The sequence below is a fragment of the Prinia subflava genome, chromosome 1 (assembly GCF_021018805.1).
Source record: "Prinia subflava isolate CZ2003 ecotype Zambia chromosome 1, Cam_Psub_1.2, whole genome shotgun sequence".
Lineage (NCBI taxonomy): Eukaryota > Metazoa > Chordata > Aves > Passeriformes > Cisticolidae > Prinia > Prinia subflava.
This window is the reverse complement of record NC_086247.1, coordinates 150,118,403-150,130,857: the sequence shown is the minus strand read 5'-3', so window position 1 is coordinate 150,130,857 and position 12,455 is coordinate 150,118,403. Positions and strand designations below refer to the sequence as shown.

Below are 12,455 nucleotides of genomic sequence, written 5' to 3'. Positions count from 1 at the left end.
TGGCAGGGTATTGGAATGAGATGACCTCTAACATCTCTTCCAACCCAGACTTTGTGTGATTCTCTGATTACTCCAGATTCCTTTATTCCAACGCCTCTCTTCTGTCAGATCATCTCCTTCATGCCTGCTTTTATTAATTCTCTTCTTCCTCAGGACCTGCACAGCATCCAGCACTGCAGCTCCTGGACCGGCTCCCTCCTTCCCCCCCCACCCCAGCATCCCTGTTCATCCTCAATTCCACGCAGCAAAGGCAGGAATTGCTTTGCTCGACAAAAAAACCGAGGAGTTCTACTCCTCTGATGGCTTTTCCTGTTCCCCCTGGCTTTAATTTGCAGCCAGTATTTTTGCAAAAGCGCTCATCCCCGGAGCTGACAATAAAACTGTGCCTGTGTGTCAGAGAGAGGGAGGGAGAGGCGGGAGAGGGAGGGAGATGCAGCAGCACAGCGATCTGGCAAAGTGAGGCGGCATCTGGGAGCTGCGAGCCCAGGGACACCGAGGAGACGTGAGCCCCTCACCCGGGGCTCAGCCCGATCCCATTGGCTCCCGAGCCGCTGGATTTAAAGGAAGAAGAGCTCGGAGGGCTGAGCTGCACAGGCAGACGAGGACTCTCAGCCAAGTTGTCAGCGCGCTGCGAGCGGGAGAGGCTCGCACACACCAGACTGCGGGGTGCCCGCACCCTGATGCTCCTTTGGCTCCAGAAAGGGAAAAAGAAGAGGGCACCAAAACCAAAAAACAACCAGAAAGGGGTGAAAGGAGGGTGATCCAGTCCAGCAGTCCCGGAGGGAATAATGGATGTGACCATCTCTCAGTTCATCTTAGAAGAATTTGATGTGAACTGCAGCCTCCTGGATCGTTTACACGAGACTTTTTTAGAGAGTTCCTCTATCCCTTTCCTGGGCTTTGATGGTAGGAACTGTTACCTGGCGCAGAGCTCGGGAAAAGCTTTAGAAGCGCTGACATTCGGTTTGTTTTGTGATGCAAAGTGTGTGTGGCTTTTGTGCTTTCTCAACTGCTTCTTTTCCCCTTTCTGTGTCCTTTTTTTTAACCCCAGGTCCGTACTGCAATGCCACCACGGACCAGATCGGGACCTGCTGGCCCAGAACCTCTGCGGGGGAGCTCGTGGAGAGACCCTGCCCGGAGTTCTTCAATGGGATCAAATACAACACCACGAGTAAGTACAAACTCTTTTCTTCTCCGGCAGATCTCGTGTTCAGAAGGCGCCTGGGGACGCCCAAAATATATTTCCATGAAAGAAAAAAAAAATAATTAAAAAAATGTATGGTTTGCTTGGGAATCAACATTTCCTCCACATTCCAGCCTGTATTTTCAAAATTCTTGCCTGGAATGATGCAGATTTCTCAAAAGCATAGACTTGTGGGCACTGTTTCCTCTTTGCTGAAGTACATTTAGGGAGATCCGGGCAGAAAACATCCTCTGCAGTCTGAGGAGGATTTGTTGTGCTTTGTGTGTTTGTGCTACGTCCAGCTCAGTGTGTTTACAGCAGTGCTTCAGCCACCTGGATAATTACACAACCTTTGGCTCATGAAATACTTAGTGCTAACACCTAAGAACTGTGTTTTGGAAGGACAGTCCCTTTTCCAGGCTGGCTGTGTGAGCAGGGGTTCAGACCGTGCTGGGAGTTGTGTGTAACAAACAGAAAGAAGGCTGAGGGCTGGAATCTGTTTCAGCAACTTCATCAGGGACTGGCTGCTGGAGCTGGAGCTGCATCAGCTCTGCACAGGAGACAGGAGAGGAAATTAGGAGGCAAATAATATTCAAAGCAAGGGAGCATGGGGGCTCCTTAGAAATCTCCTGGATGCTTTATTCTTCGAAGTAAACAATCATGATGACTCACTACAAATTTATTATTCAGGCTGTGGGACCCAGGCACTCATTTCCTTTTGCTTATCTGTCAATACCCTTTGGACCTTCCATTAAGAGTTTTTAAACGTATTCATTCCAAATATGTGCACCCACTTGTTTGTCACTCATTTTTTCAGTTTGGTTTTGACTGTAGGGATAATTTCATTCCATGTTTCACTCTGAATTGTTGTTTGGGTGTTGGTGGTCTCATTTTCAGGTAGTGTTAATTTTGTGGGGCCAGCATTCTCCTTAAGTCCCGTAAAAGAGTGCCCCTGACATTTTAGATCTTATTTCTAAACTTGTAGAAAGTGAATTCATTCTTTCCCCAGGTATCATGGTCAGATAACTGACCAAAAGTTTGGTGTGCCAGCTCTGTGAAACAAAGTCCCCTGCCAGATTTGTTCTTAGGGACGAGCTTCTGTCACCCCAGCCTTAGAGCAGAGTAAAAAGTTGCCTCAGAACTGCAAAATCTTCCCAAAGCCTTCTAATCTCAGACCTGGGTCTTTGCAATAAAATAGGAGGGAACCTGGAATGGGCTGGGGGATGCTGGCTTTGCTTACAGCAGGTAGTTCACTACTTGGACAGGTCTCAGTTGAGACCAGAAGAAAATTTCTGAGAATTAAGGGCAGTACAGAACACAGTAGAAAGAATTTAAATGTTTTTTCTGTGTGTGGAAGGAAAAAAAATAAATTAAATACCCTAGCTTGGTTTTTATAAACTCTGTTGATGCTTTTGCTAGTTCATCAATGACCTGATTTAAAGTTCTTCCTTGCTCCTCTCCTTCTCACTGGTGGCTGATGCTTGTATTGCAGTGCTAATAAGTTTTCTTGAATTCTCTGCTCTTAAAACAATGGGATGTTAATTAAAGACTGATGGAAATATATCAGTGAAATGCTGAAGCATTATTTTCTGAGGAAATGGTTATTTTTCTCCTTCCAGCATAAAATGTGAGTAGCTACCTCCAGCTGATCTTAGACACTTGCATCTGTTTAATTCCTCCATGCTATAGTACAGAAAACGGAGGGATTATATAAAAATTTGGTCAACTTTTGGAATCAGCAGCTCCTTGGGAAATAGCAGTTAAGTGATTAAAGCTTGGGAAAGCAGCAGGACAGCAGGTTAAGGTCTGAATACACAGGTGAAATCTCTTTTGGCATTTGAAATATATAATTACTGCATGCAGAGCACGTCAAGAATTTGGGAAAACCAAACACTGTCACATTCTGGCCACTTGTATGATTTCACCAAGTTGGTTTGTGGGCTGCCTCATTTGTGATCAGGCTCATTGTGCTGAAAACCTCAGCTCTGCTCCCCATGCAGATGATAAAAGGAGAACAGACAACTGATTAAAAAATGGGAAATGGATCTTGCAAATCTCAGAGGTGAATAATACAGCTCAAAATGAAGGTCTGATAGGAGATGGCTTAAATCAACATAAGATTTCTGCCTAGGACATGTAGTTTTGTTCTATTCTGTTTTGCATTTTGATGAGGCAGAGGGAGAAATGATTGTTTGTTATATTATACTGATTTTTTTTTGTTTGAGAGCAAAATCACTCCAATTTAGAAAAACCACCTTGCACTGCCTTTCTTCTACTAAGAGCTTATCCATTCTAGGTTGTAACTCAGCATTTATTATACTATCAGGTATCCCATGTTCATGAGCTGCCACCTTTTAGAAACTACAGCTTTTCTTTGCATTTGTTTTGTATATCTGTGAGTTTATTTTGTATATCTGTGAGTATATATCTCATTTGAAGCCTGTAAAAAATTTGGATCAGTTTCAGTGATTGCTTTTTTAGTTTTAGGCTAAAAAGATAGGCTCTCTCTCTTTTAGTTTTAGGCTCTCAAAGATAGAAATTTCCCACCAGTTTCCTGAAAGCAGCTGATCAGCTGGAGGGAGTGAACCCTGTCAGGGAAAGCTTTTGCATTGTAGACACTGGCAAATCCAGGCTGGGAAGTGCCCAAACTGTGTGAAAAGCTTATGAAAAACTCAGAGAAGCACAAGACACTGGTTGTGGCCAAGTTCTGGTACTCATGGGGCTATTTCTGCATCTCACTGCAGTCTCTGTGCATGTAGCGGATGGAATTCAAGACAAAAACAGACAGGTAGGTTCCTCCACAGACCAAGACATCAAAGGCTTTGGATGCAGCTCCCCTGCTTTGTGTCCATCCTGTCACCTCTCAGGTTTTGATGTTCATTTTAACTCAGATGGGGAATGCTATCAAACCCTGCCAATGCCAGCAAATTCAATGAAAAAGCATTTGAAGAAAAAAAAAAACCCTTAAGAAAAAGATCTTGGGCTTAAAAAACTCCTCTCCTGTTTGCCACACTAGAATAAACTGTTTGCATAAAATATTTCCATCCCAACTGCAAGAAATTCCCGTGGTGATTCTGTGCCTGGGTCTGTGTTTCTCTGTCTCTCCTGGGAACTGCTGAGTGACTCAGATAAGTTTCAGCTGCATTCATAAAACAAAGTCTGTCAGCCTGTGAGGATTTTTTATCCCTGACATTCTGTTATTTTGATGATATGTTGGGGGTCTTTTTCTCCCTCTATATTTGGGAAATAAAGTCATGTTGACAGATCACGCTCTGGTTACCCTGCAGTGTGATTTGTGAATATGGGCAAAACACTCTTTGACCAAGGACCTGAAAATTATGCCATCCACTTACAACTTCGCAATTTTTGTACCAAAGCTTATATATTATTCTCAAAGTGGGAAAAAATTAAAAGAAACAGAAAAAAAGTCTGTGTTGGTGCAGTGTGTGACTGTGCACTTGTCTCTGCTCAGGGTCTATATTTAGCGAGAAATGACAATGTCGTTGCTGCCCTCTAGATGTGTTTATGCTTTGACAGTGTGAAGCTTTTAGTCTTGTTTTAGGAAACAGATTAATTCACTTATTAGGATATCCTGAAGCTTGATTAATTCAGCAAATGGCCTGTAATGAGTCTGGTTTTGCTGTCTGCTAAAAAGCAGCTGTTCAAGCATGTGCTGAGAGTGTGTTACAGGCTAAAGTATGCCTACATTAACACTTCCCCTACAAATTTCCCTGTACAAGGGGAAAATCCAGGGTTAAATGTTCATCTGATGGACAAAAACTGTTGACTTTTGTAGCCTCAACTGATTTGAGTTTGTCTCAAACACCTGGTGTGGCAGGGGGGTGTTCTGTGGTGACACCTGTCCATCACGGGCTGCTCACTTTGCTCTGCAGGAGCTGGAGACATTTAGAAGATCTTTCAGAGTAAACCCCACAAATCTAGGCATTTCCAAGCAGTATCAACAGCTAATTTAAGCATTTAAGCTCTAATACAAGTCAGTGGAGCTCTAATTGACAGGAGCGAAGCCTCGGGAGTTGCTGCGCTCAGCCTAAATGAACAGCTCAGCTCAGCAGCCCCTGCAGAAGTGACAGTGCTGTTGGCTATGCCCAGGGGTATTTTGTTCCTGTTCCAGAGGTCCCAGTCTTGTTGTAGGTTTGTGTTTTATCTCCCAGGTCACACAGGTGTTGCAGACACTCAGTGACAAATGATCCAATGCCCGTGTTCAGGCAGCTGAATTCATCCCTGGGCGTGTGTTGTGCTGACTGCATCCCACACCTGGGGATTGAGATCAAAGTGCTCTTGTGGTCGGCAGGAACAAAAGATCTCTGTAGCTCCAACTCCCTGCCTGCAAATCCCCCCCTCTCTCTCTCTCTCTCAGTGTAGAGAAGCTCTTTGAGACAGCCACTTCACAGGAGTGTTTTCACAAAAAGCATCCTCCTCACCTTCTCCAGGGACTGTGCAGCTCAGAACAGGCACATAATCACTGCTAACCTTGCCCTGGTGGGGGCTTGGTTCCTCCTTGCTCTCACCACCTTTTCCTTGGCCCTACAGCCAGCTGCCTGGTGAGAAAGCTTTGGAGAGGGTTGGTGGCTTAGCAACTGGGCTGTTGTTCACGTGGATGGGCACAGGGGAAGGAGCCCCTGGCACACAGATCACACCTGTACCTGTCAGCAGGGCTTGCTCCACTCTGAGAGAAAAATTCCTGCAGTTCATGGTTGTCTCATCTTGAACACAGAGAAATAATCTTCTGTGTGCTGAGGGGAGGGTGAAGAAGTGAATTAATAGCTCCTCTGGTTTGCATTTCTCCTTTTGAAAGAGATGATTCAATTTTTAAAAGAGCTAATTTTCGTAAATTAAAACCCCGTTCTTTTATGGAAATCTAACCTTTGCTGCTTTTCCTTCTGATTAATTATTTTCAGAGTTCTGGAGATGTGGCTCCAGCCTGCATATAAAACATGAGCCTTGGTCAGGAAATCATTGGTCTCAGAGTCTTGTTCGTATTTTGTGGGCAAGCCCTGTCCTGATAATTACAGAAATGTGCACTTTTATAAGTGGCTGGCCCAGAGGCTCAATTAACATTTTCACTTGTGTTTTATCTCATGTATTTTAGTGTCTTGACCAATTCTGTTGATCACATTCACATGACTTACTTGTTCCCCAGAGGTTTTTCTGGCTTGATTTCTAAAGGCCACATTTTTGAAACCAAAGTCTTGCTGTAAATGACAGAGACTCCTGAAGTCCTGATGGCTTTTCATCATTATTGGAGAGAAATAAAAAGCCCATCATGTGCATGCATGTTTCCAGACTCAACAAAATTACTATGAAACCCTAAAGCAACTCTCACCTCTTCTGTCCTCTGTAACCTTGTTAGATGTCCAGAAGCCTTTTATCCCACTGTTTAATGACAGCGGATTTGGGATAAAAACAAATGTTTTGTAGCCAATTTTAGTTATGGAGTCACTTGAAAAAGACCTCTTTTTTTGGTTAAAAAAAGTCTGCAGCCATGCAGTAGCCATTTATCAGCCATCCTGGGGTGTAAAACACAGTATTTTCAGCTAGGAATTCACCAGTACATGAAAGTTAAAGGAAGGAGACTGATGAGAAATGAAACAAACTCGACTGTGGAAAAAAAGAAGTCCAGAATTGGAATTCTGGGGGAGGAAATAAAACATCATTTTTAAGCTCGTAAAGGTTCTCTCTGAGGAGATCAAATCTGCAGCTGATTAGGTCAGCTTGTCTCCGATAGCTCTGTGTCCAGATGAAGATTTCAACCATTTTTGTTCATTTTCTCTTGCTGGTTTTGCAAGAGAAACACAAATACACACATCTTCTGCAAATACAGTGGGAGGCTCTGGATTTCAGTCATGCACAGATGGGAGAGGCTGCACTTGTTTCCCCCCAAGTTTTTCTTCTTTTTTTTTTCCTTTCCTTTGTGAAGCATAATTTGTGGTACGAGATGGCTCTGATTTTGCAGTCTGGAAGAAAAGTGTTGGAAAAAATATTTACAAGGGGTAATGAAAAGAATCCGTTTTTCTTGCTCCCACTACTATCAATCATGTAAAACGTGATTTCTTCATTGAGCCCAGGATACAAGTTAATTGCATGTAGTAAAATAAAGAGATTGTTAATGTTACTTTAGTCAACATTCAAGGACCTCTTCTCCAGCCAATTAAACACAGATTTGTACTTTTCTTCTTTGCTAATCAGTTATGAGATGGCTTTGCTCTGGTCCTGTTGTCCCTGATTTGGGTTCTCTTCAGTTTAGGCTTGGCTTTTGAGGCAAAATTCACCCAAACTTTACCAGAACTGGAACTGCAGCTGCCATTCTGCACCAATTCAGTCAGACCTGAGCAGTGGCACATCCTGGAGGGGGTTTTTAACCCTGGGCCTTCGGGAGGGTCAGCAAACAAAGGGTTGCCCACATTATTTTGGAAGCTTCTTTTTGAGTCTTTCTTTCTCTAAGGCTGCTGCCCCATCCATCTCTCTGGAACTTGGTGTGGTCTAAGCTGGCAGTGACTTCCAGCTGGCAAACAGATGGACTGAAGTCCATTTCTTTCCACAAGTTTGGAATTAGATGATATTTGCAAAAATGTGTGTTTCTGGAGCACGGGGAGGAGGAGGGAATAGCTTAGGAGCAGACGGGAAAGGGAAAGAATGAAATATATTACAAATCCTCATTTCACATGAGAGGAAAAATCCCACCCAGCTGCATCCAGTGTGGACACTCCCTTGGGAATTAGGATTGCTTGTTTTATTGTGCCTTATGACCCATATTCCATCCAGGCAAGCTGTGAGAGGCTGAGATGGAACCGCGAAGGTGGAATGGGGAAGGTGGAATGAGGAAGGTGGAATGGGGAAGGTGGAATGTTCGAATGTTCTCGCAGGTTGGAGAACACCTGAGACTCTGAGTGACTCGGGGGCTTCCAGGCTCTGTCTGCTGCCACAAAGGCTGGGGGACAGTGCCACTGAGGCGATGGTCACCCGCCATTCCGCCTGGCAGCCACAGGGTGTCACTTAGCGTGCAGGTAAAGCGGTGTCCCCGGCGGCTGCTCCGAGGCACCTGCGGGGTGCGTGGAGGGGATGGATGGGCGCAGGGGGACCCTGTCCTCTGGGACACAGCTGCTCCCCATCCTGCTGCTTTCACTGAGGTGAAACAGGGACAAGGACACAGTGGGGAAGGATGTCCTGTGTCCCCTCTGCTGTGGGGTGTTGCAGGTCGCTGCCTGAGGGTGGCCGAGTGGTGCATCTTTCACCAGGGCTGCTCTGAAAAGCTGAGGGAAGGGCAGTGCTGAGCTTTGTTCCCAGGCAGGAGTGCTGTGGTAGAGGATGTGCAGCCATGCAGAGCACGGTGCAGCCATTCAGAGGTGAAACAAATCTATCAGAGGAGCCCAAGCAACAAGAACCTGCCCTTGGAGGATGCAGAGATCGCTGGTGGCTGGACACACCGTGTTCATCACTGCACTGCTGCCCTCTGCAGCAGCCTGATGTCTCCTGCCTGGGTGCTGTCCCCTGGCAGGGACTGTGGGATTGTCCCTGACAGATGCTCCAGGTGCTCCCACTTAAAAGGAATAACCCATAGGTGTGTTATGTGTGGGGCCATAGCACCTCAGCTGTGACCTGCCTGTTGCTCGTGTTCTGCAGAACAGTTAAATCAATAAATTAGACAGATTTAGGTTCTTTAGATTTCCCTCTGTGCTCTGCTGTGACATAGAAGTATCTTTGCTGTTCATATAATGGTGAATCTTTGTGATTTCCGTGGCTTGGAAGAACAGAACTTCAAGCTGCATCCTTGTCCAAATACAATTCTCAGGCTCTGACAGTCCTTCAAGGCTTTGCCCAAGGTTTGCAGTCCTGGGAAAGGGAACCTCCTACTCAGTTCTGGACCCCAGTATCCAGACTTGACACCCAGATTAGAACAGCCATTCTTAGCAGCTTGAGAAGTCGATGAGAAAGGAGGTTTCCCATGGAAATTGGAGGGGAATGGATTTTTAGTAGATATTTTCTTTTTTTTTTTTTTAGTGTGGTTTTCATTCCCCTCAGATGTTATTCTTGGAGTTCGTAATTGGTAGCTCTTGGGACAAATTCATAAAATCAATAAAACCCGAATTGCTTTATGCTGACTTCTTTCTCTGCAGTGCTGGGAATAAAAGAGGGCCAGACACTGCTCCATATGAGACTTGTGCTGGGAGAAGCAATACTTTGAAGAAAATTATAGGAATAGAAACCCAGTATTAAAAAAAAAACAACCAACCAACAAACAAACAAATTCTCAAGTCTCATGGAGAGTTTTCCCTGGGAAAACAGAAGAAAGAAGAAGCTTTCCCAGTTTGGCTGTATTGTTCCAAACCCTTGGTGGTTGGAAAGCCCTGGCCATGCTGTGACAAAAAGAATTAATTCAGAGGAGCTGCATCCTCCTCAGTCAGCCAGGCAGCAAACAGAGCTTTGGAAAAGAGAAAATGTGTTATGGAAATGAGACAAACACAGAAAATGGGAAATTACTTTGCTAGTGCATCATCACCATTTTAACTAAACTTAGATGTGACTTCCTTGGGATTCTTTTTCTAAGAATTCTTATCTAACTTAGGAATTGCTGAATTATGCCAGTAATCCCTGAAACCATTAGCATTTGTGTATTTCAAAGTACATCATGAGCAGTCAGTACTCGTTGCAGGATCTCCAGGCTCCACACTGAGTCCTTCTCTGCAACTGCAGCAGCTGATGGAGAGTTTGGAAGCAGAAGGATTTCAAAGATTGTTGGTTCTAGGCTCATCTTGACACACGTGAACAACTGAAAACTCTCATCTCTGTGTGGGAACCGGTGTGGAAAATGGGGGTTTGGGTGCTAGAAATGGATTTCTAGGATTTCTAAGGGGGGATCACCCTATTCCTTTGCAAGCCAGCAGGATAAGAGGCTGGGGATGAAGGGGAAAGTGAGAAGCAGGGCTCTTCAGACAGATTTCCCAGTGTTGGCCTTCCACAGAGAAAGCTCCTCACAGGTTCCTTCCTAGTGGGAGTTCTTCCTGTTCCAGGAGCTCTGGGGGAGAGAGAAAAATTTGGAATGCCCTTTTGGGAAGGCCTTTTCCTCAAGGGCTTACTTTTCTTTCCAGGATGTGGATGGTGGTATCTTGGGTGGCACTGCAGGGATTTGGGCAGGGATGCACCAGTCTGGGTGGGTGGGATGTGTGGGGACAGTGATGGCTCCCTCACCAGCTAACAAGGCCTTTGTAGAGAGAAGCCCTTTCCTTCATTGAGAACACTTTGTATTAAAGAAAGGCAGTATTAAAGAAAGGTTCACATTTTGGTTAATTTTGGCCATCTAGTCCAAACTTCTGGATTTCCCATTCCACATATCTATCACATATAAACTCACCTACTTGCCCCTATGTCATTAATTACCAAATTAATGTCTGAAGATGCACATTTCCACCAGAGCTGCCTGTGTCTCGGGAAGTCTCCTTAGCACCCCAAAAATCAGAAGGCTTTTGTTTGGTGTGAAAGTGAGGGAAAAAATTCCCACTTGAGTCTGCTTTGTTTCCAAGTGTGTCTCCAAAGGGACAGGGATAAACCCAAGTGCAGCTGTGGTGGTTCACTGCATCTCCCTGTTCCAGGGAGTGGCTGTAGCAGTAGGAATACTGGGCATTGCTGCTTCTTACTCCTTTTTTGGGGGAAATAAAGAATCCCCACAAAGATCTTTTCACACAGTTAAGTCGTCCTTGTCCAGCTACAAATCCATTCTCAGTCTGGATTTCTTTTTTTCACCCTAATCTGTTTTTAATCCCTTCATCTCTCCTGTGTTCACAGCGTGTTTCTTCTGGGAAAAAAAAATCTAGGAACTGTAATAACAGCAGTTTTATTCTCCATGAGCACTTGGCTTTATTCCTTCAGTGAATGTGAGGGGGATAGAAGGATCTCTGAGCTGACCCAGTGCAGTGAGAGTGTCAGAAGAGCAGACATTACAGCACTGTGATCCAGTTTATCCTGGGAATACGTGAAAAGCCCTCCTGAAACTAGAAATATGCAAATCAATAGTTGGATTTTTCAGCAAACCAGGTGCAAAGTCTTTCCTAGGGATTCCTATTTTACTGATTCTCTGTTAGATCTCAGCTGCAAATCTGTGACTGAATTCCTGGGATTACAGATGAGCACCTGACCACACTCCCTGCAATTACAGGGCTTTGAGAGAATCTGGGGGTTATTTTTTCATCACTTCTTTGAGCGGTCTGATACCTGCCTGTCTCCTGCCTGACTTCAGTGCATTATCTCTCCTGGGCTCTTTATCCAACCCCATTCTCATTTTCCCAGTCCCTGAGCAGGCACAGAGAGAGGCATGAATGGGGTAGATGTGAATGAGTCACTGATGCTCTGGGACCAGGTGAAAATTGACTGTGTGTGCACTCGGCTTCTGGTGCACCTAGCTAAAATTCACCTTCTGAAATCTCGGGGAAAGAAATGGACTTCTCTGTGGTAGGTCAGTTTCTTGTCTTTAGGCTCATGAGTAGCTTTGAAAAGTTTGCTGGGATTTTATCATTTCCTTCATGAAATGAAGCACTTCTAGGAATTTGGAGCGTGGAGCTGATGAAGCTCTGGCTTTCCTTGGTAGAAATAAACCTGGTGTGGCAATAGGACATTGCAAGTTGGACCAGATGAACTCTGCTGTTCGTTCTGACCATGCATTTCTGTGATTCTGTGATACCTCTACAGATCTCAGATAGATCCTTTAGTGGCCTCTGTCACCAACTGCTTGTTTTTCATGGATACCTGTGATTTAGTGATTGTGTATTTTATATGAAGAACTTGTGTTACCAGGTGTGCATCAGAGTGAGAGTGGTCTCAGGCTCTTGTTTTGATTCCATTTGCCTATTGATGTGTAATATGTGAATTTCCTGCACTATCAAAGTGTTTAGTTCATCCTTTGCTTGCTTTTAGGGGAATTGAGCGATACTCATGGGGCACTGACATTTGTCTAGTTGCCATGTTACCTCAGTGAAAATCAGCTGGAAAAGACAGGGCTAATTGCTTTGATTTAATCCTGAAATGTCAGTGACTCAGTGATGGCTCATTCATGGAAGTTATCTGCTTGAGGTAGAGAGACTGGATAAAAATAGCTTCCTTGGGATGAACTTTAGGTGCTGGAAGTTACAATTCCTAGCATCAAAGAATGTTTTGAGTTGGAAGGGGCCTTAAAGATCATCTAGATCTGACACCTCTGCCATGAAAGTCACGGGGCAAACCTTTGGGACGCATGCAGAAAACATTTGTGGGGAAGAACAGC

The 12,455-nt window shown here is 44.6% G+C and overlaps 1 protein-coding gene across 3 annotated transcripts in view; it reads left to right on the top strand.

The window, feature by feature from the left end:
* Positions 1 to 12,455, top strand: part of CRHR2 (corticotropin releasing hormone receptor 2) — a 135,909-nt gene that overhangs the window by 39,857 nt on the left and 83,597 nt on the right. The window contains exons 1-2 of one of the 3 annotated variants that reach the window (XM_063416800.1): positions 445 to 906; positions 1,052 to 1,171. In XM_063416800.1, coding sequence (XP_063272870.1) covers positions 789 to 906; positions 1,052 to 1,171 — 238 coding nt within the window. In that variant the 5' untranslated portion in view covers positions 445 to 788. Of the gene's footprint in view, positions 1 to 444; positions 907 to 1,051; positions 1,172 to 12,455 lie in introns of those variants that run through there. The other 2 variants (XM_063416791.1, XM_063416811.1) reach the window with 2 other exon arrangements.